General features: G+C 43.1%; 1 protein-coding gene across 1 annotated transcript; it reads left to right on the top strand.

The window, feature by feature from the left end:
- The first annotated feature begins 265 nt into the window (after positions 1–265).
- Positions 266–4,567, top strand: LOC126457392 (uncharacterized). Its single transcript, XM_050093652.1, has 3 exons — positions 266–310; positions 3,724–3,809; positions 4,163–4,567. The coding sequence occupies exons 2-3, from the start codon at positions 3,735–3,737 to the stop codon at positions 4,367–4,369; spliced, it is 282 nt and encodes a 93-aa protein (XP_049949609.1). The 5' UTR covers positions 266–310; positions 3,724–3,734; the 3' UTR covers positions 4,370–4,567.
- The last annotated feature ends 511 nt before the right edge of the window (positions 4,568–5,078 follow it).

Here is a 5,078-nt window from a genome sequence, read left to right as displayed (position 1 = left end):
TGATTCTTGGAAATAATAATTAACAACGAAGATCACCGGCATTCATAGAAATGGAAGGCCAGGGCCGTCTTCGAGGCCGTGGCGGTTACTGCTCTCTGCCAGGGAAGAGCTGACGTCACGACAGGCTCACCGGGCCCGCAAATGCGCCTCGCGGTCTAACTGGCGAGCAAACAATGGCACCTGCGCACAGTCCGGGGATGCACCGACGGAAAGCCCGACCCAACACGCCGGGGTATAAAGGCTGCTGGCAGTCGGGAGCCGCAGACATCCACTGCTTGGCTGCAGCACCACAACCGACGCGGGAAAACAAGTAAGTTTCACAAATTAGGTGTATATTTGGCAGATATACTGCCTACTGTCGTATGATAGACGGTGTTAATGCTGCGAGCTTCCATGGCGTTCTCAGCAGAGTGGGATGTGTGAATGTGCCGTAGAGGTTTTTGGGATTCTAATACAGTCAGCTGCTTGATATGGATTAGGTCGAGAACGGCACATAAAATATTTACATTTCCAAATATTTTATAAGGCTGATCTTATGCAACACACAGCACTAAGAGTGTATTTTATTAGAGACGATCGACATCGGCTTAAGATCAGCCCATCAAAGGGTCCACTGTATCAGAGAACAAAAAAAGGTACAGGGTGTTCGAAAATTCCTGCTACAATTTCCCAGGACTTGTAGAGGGGAGTAAATAGATAATATTTTGAACAGGAACTCGTGTCCGAAAACGAACCGTTTCTGTGCTACAACATTTTGTAAACATGTTGGTAAGGTGATCACTTTTACGACTAACTGATTAGGCGTGACCCAGTACATCACTTGTTTTACAATTACACTCATTAACAGCCGAATAAATTCCTCGTGTACTCATTGAGGGGTCCTCTTCAGCGTGATACAGTACGGCTTCTTCCAACTTGGTTGTGCGGCGTCTCCTAGGAGCACGACAGTCAAACCAGCTGACGATGAGGGTATCGTTTCTCGAAGACGTTGCTTAACTGTGGAGAAAAGTGTATGCGATGGAGTCGGATGTTGTGGAGATCGATCTTGATAAAGGCGACAAGCAGCTTCTCCGTTACCGTGATCTCTGTCACTCAGAAGGATCGTGCCGGTGTATTGTGCAAACGTGTACTCAACCATGTTGCTCTGACACCCACAGACACGTGAATGAGGCTCGAACCAGGTCAGAGAGGTAAGTCAGGCGTCAAATGACGATAGACGATACGATGTAAACACGCCCACCCCCCTTCCCCAAGACTATCTTGTTGCATACCTACCTAGCAAATGTCTTTCCAAACTGCTTTAGTATGGAAACTGTCCTTTTACGGACATTCGTTCCTATTCAGAATATTATGTACTCACTCCCCTTTACTAACCCTAGAAGTCTGTAATAGGAATTTACGAACACCATATGCAGCAAATATTACAAATCCCTGACATTGTCGGCTGGAGAGCGATTAATTAATTCAGGGTAAACAAAGCTTCCGATACGAAGTTTTTTTTATTCCTTCGATCACGTTTATGTACGCTGTATAACTAGTTTCGACAGTACTAAGCTGCCGTCTTTATATTGGAAGCTTTATTTACATGTAACACATGTAACAATCTGTGTAGTATTGAAGTAATGCAGCTTATATATATATTCCGTACGAGCTCTGATTTCCCTTATTTTATCGTGGTTATCGTTCCTCCCTAGGTAAGTCGGTGTCAACAAAATATTTTCACATTCCGATGAGAAAGATGGAGATTGGGATTTCGTGGGAAGGTTCCGTCTCAACGAAAAACGCCTTTCTTTTAATGATTTCCAGCCCAAATCCTGTATCATTTCTGTGACACTCTCTCCCATATTTCGCGATAATACAAAACGTGCTGCTATGTGAAAAAAATTAATTTCGGGCATAATGGTTAGGTTTTTGAAGCGTGACTGTGTGGGATAGTTATTTATTAGTAATTTCTGCTACCAGCCTCATTTTTATTTGTTTTATGTTTAATCTAACATAATACTGTTAGGTTAAACATAAAACAAATAAAAGCGTGACTGGTAGCAGAAATTTCAAATAAACAATTACGTGAAACAACATTAAAAATATCACACCTTACATCACTGTAACAAAGTACTTTCAGAATCGTCTCAGGTATGCATTGGCGTAATTGGTGTAACAGTTATCAGAAGTGTATTGATCCATCATTGAGACTGCCTGTAAATAAGTAATATTCTATACATTTAACCTCATGAACCTATTTCTGGTGGCTGACGATCTGGGCACATAGCGATGAAATTTCGATCGCCGAAATATTGTTCGCGTAGGACATTATGAACCGGCAGTACATCCGTGGACTGCTCTATATTAATGAATTGTTAACAGTTCTCTTAGCATCAGAAATGTACACTAATTGTGGATTCAGGGGGATAAAAATGGTTTCTAAGCACAAGCAATCTGCTAGATATGTGAAGGTACTTACTGCCTATTTATATTGTAATACTTTTTGATGGGAAACATGCTGCAGATCTTCACCACTTATAATTAATCACAGTTTAAGCTTCACGTTGGCCTGCGTGTTATAATGAGAGCGCACAGATGTCGCGACTTTACTACCAATTCGTTGCATGAATCTTATGTGTTCAGGCCTCCAGGTCATCTGATCTGTCGACACGTTCCAAAGAAATGAGTTTCGGTTTCGAATCAGCGCAGATCTCTATATTTTGCAATTAAATGTATACCTCGGTGCCAGATGTCTTCGTGAATCCTCTACTCTTGTAGAATCTCATGAAGTTTACATTCTGAGGAAGGTGTTGAGCTGCCTCCATCTACGGGCAGCCGCACAAAGACTAACGTGTTACTAGTAATGCACCAGTCTTGTGTAATTTCCGGTGATAAAGCAGTTATAAGCACAACACAGGGCGGATGTATTATTGGCAGCTAAGTGTCCACTACTGCATTACAGAGTAAAACCAAGTTCACTTCCCAGGTAGAGCGATGAAATCGACTGTAGTATGGAATGTCGGTTTGAGGATCTCTGTTGGTTTCTAGACAGGGTATACCTTCCAACTACGGGCCTGGTCTTTCAGAAGGCTACAGAAGAATAGAAGCGGTTCCAAGCCGAGTAACGTTCCGAACGGAATAGCTTTGCCGGTCGTATCGACCATGTCAGAGGTTATAAAATGCCTGTCAGCCCCTAGCCCTCTAGCACATTTTTGTCTCTACAGATATTTCAATTAGTATTGTTACAGCTGAGCTGCTCTGGTCTGAAGCACACTGGTATTGACATCAAAATTTAATAAACTCGCACAGTAAAATCTTTTGCTTCAATCAGCAAATTGCAGTACGCACGCTCTTTCCTGTGAGATGTTATTCCTAACTAGGCATACGTGACAAGGCTGGAACGTATTTTACTTTATTTTTGATTTGAGCATAGCTGATCTAAGTTCTGACCATTGCTTTCTCGCAATGTGATTATTCAATTTCTCAAAATTTCATTCTGATGAAGACACCGTTAGTAGGTGTCGAAACCTGGGTCAATTGTACCAAACAGTTATATGCAACTAGTTGGCTGCATGATTCCTATGTTTGAAAATTGTATGCGATTGATGAGAAACAACAATGTTTGAAACTTTAATGTTTGAGATGGTACATTCTCGTTGATTGGAAGAGCCTAGTACATCGTACGCACTGTTGGTGTTACTTTTTACTTGGAAGTACCTTCAGTCAACTGTTCTGTTCCAGAGTCAACCACTATGAAGGCAGCCGTGCTGTTCCTCCTCCTGAGTGCTGTAGTTCTCAGCTGCGCCCACCCATCTCCGAAGGACAAGGTAAGCCACATCTATTTCTCTGCAAGGTAACAGACTTACTTCCCCAGAGATTTTCGATGTTTGAGAGGAAATCTACGTCAAACAGCTGTCAGTAGTAGCTTACTTTTTAGTCGCACTCTTTCTTCTTTGATCTGAGACCACCAATAAGAACTGCTTCCTTATCTGACAATTCCAAGATTATTTTCGTCCCTCCTGATCATTTTCGATATCCGACAGTAAAGTGTGATAGTGATGTGTTTACTACGTGGCTTCCAAATGTTGCCATAGACAGAGGATGGCACAACAGTGGCCCGCAATAGCGTGAGCTCTTGGGCCCTTAGTTTGATTTTAACAGTGTTTCCAATGCTCTTCAGGAGGACCGTGGCGGAGTGGACGTGGACGTGCACAGGGAGAAGGGCGTGGGCACGGTGGTGGGAGCCCAAGGCCACGGAAACGTCTGGAAGAGCGACGACGGCAGGACGCGCGTGGACGCCGACGGTAACTGGCAGAGGGTCTACCGCGGACCCGGCGCCGGCAAACCCACGTACTCCGGGGGCGTTCGCCTCTCTCACACTTGGTGAACACCGAGCACCACTACTTGCCTGACGTCCTAAGCCCATGGGGAGCACGTCGTTTGGAATTGCTGTTTCTCGGCGACTGAACTTTTATTCGGAAATGAATCCCGTGTTAGTACCTGTATTGTGTACTACGACGATATTTAGATTCAGTTATCTGTAGATACAATATGCTGACACTCAATAAACAACATTATACAACTACTGTTGCCTTTCTCTTCTGTGTGTAACGCTCCATCAAATACTGGGTAACATCAAAACGAGATAACAAAAGCAACCCATGTTTATTCACAGCCAGTGTGGAGTGAAACTGCACGGCCCAACCCAAAGACTCTACACGACAAAGCTTGGGAAAACATCTGATATACGTACATCGTTCTTCATAGTTGATAGAAAGACCACTAAGTACACTGTAGTACAAAGTACTGTGTAATATGCTACACCATAGCTGCTGAAATTTTCTGGTTTCACACGCATCAGTCACGTGTCAAAGTAATATTAACGTGATAGAAACAGTTCTTATAACCAAGTCGGATGCAACCTCGAAACATCTATATTACATACTACCACCCACAACCCGGAACACATAACAGTTGGAGTGGATCGGCAACAAAAATGCGATTTTCGGTATTTCGCGTAACAGTATGTACATATCTCAATGACTGAACCTGCAAAATTAAATCATTTACGACAAATAGTTCAGTACATACGACGT

The sequence above is a fragment of the Schistocerca serialis genome, chromosome 2, assembly GCF_023864345.2.
Source record: "Schistocerca serialis cubense isolate TAMUIC-IGC-003099 chromosome 2, iqSchSeri2.2, whole genome shotgun sequence".
NCBI classification, from domain to species: domain Eukaryota; kingdom Metazoa; phylum Arthropoda; class Insecta; order Orthoptera; family Acrididae; genus Schistocerca; species Schistocerca serialis.
This window is presented reverse-complemented; position numbering and strand designations above follow the sequence as displayed.

Excerpts from the sequence above, each read along its gene's own strand:
- LOC126457392 (XM_050093652.1), top strand. The coding sequence starts at position 3,735 with ATGAAGGCAGCCGTGCTGTTCCTCCTCCTGAGTGCTGTAGTTCTCAGC. Across the intron at positions 3,810-4,162 it reads ACCCATCTCCGAAGGACAAG|GAGGACCGTGGCGGAGTGGA; the intron begins GTAAGCCACATC and ends AATGCTCTTCAG.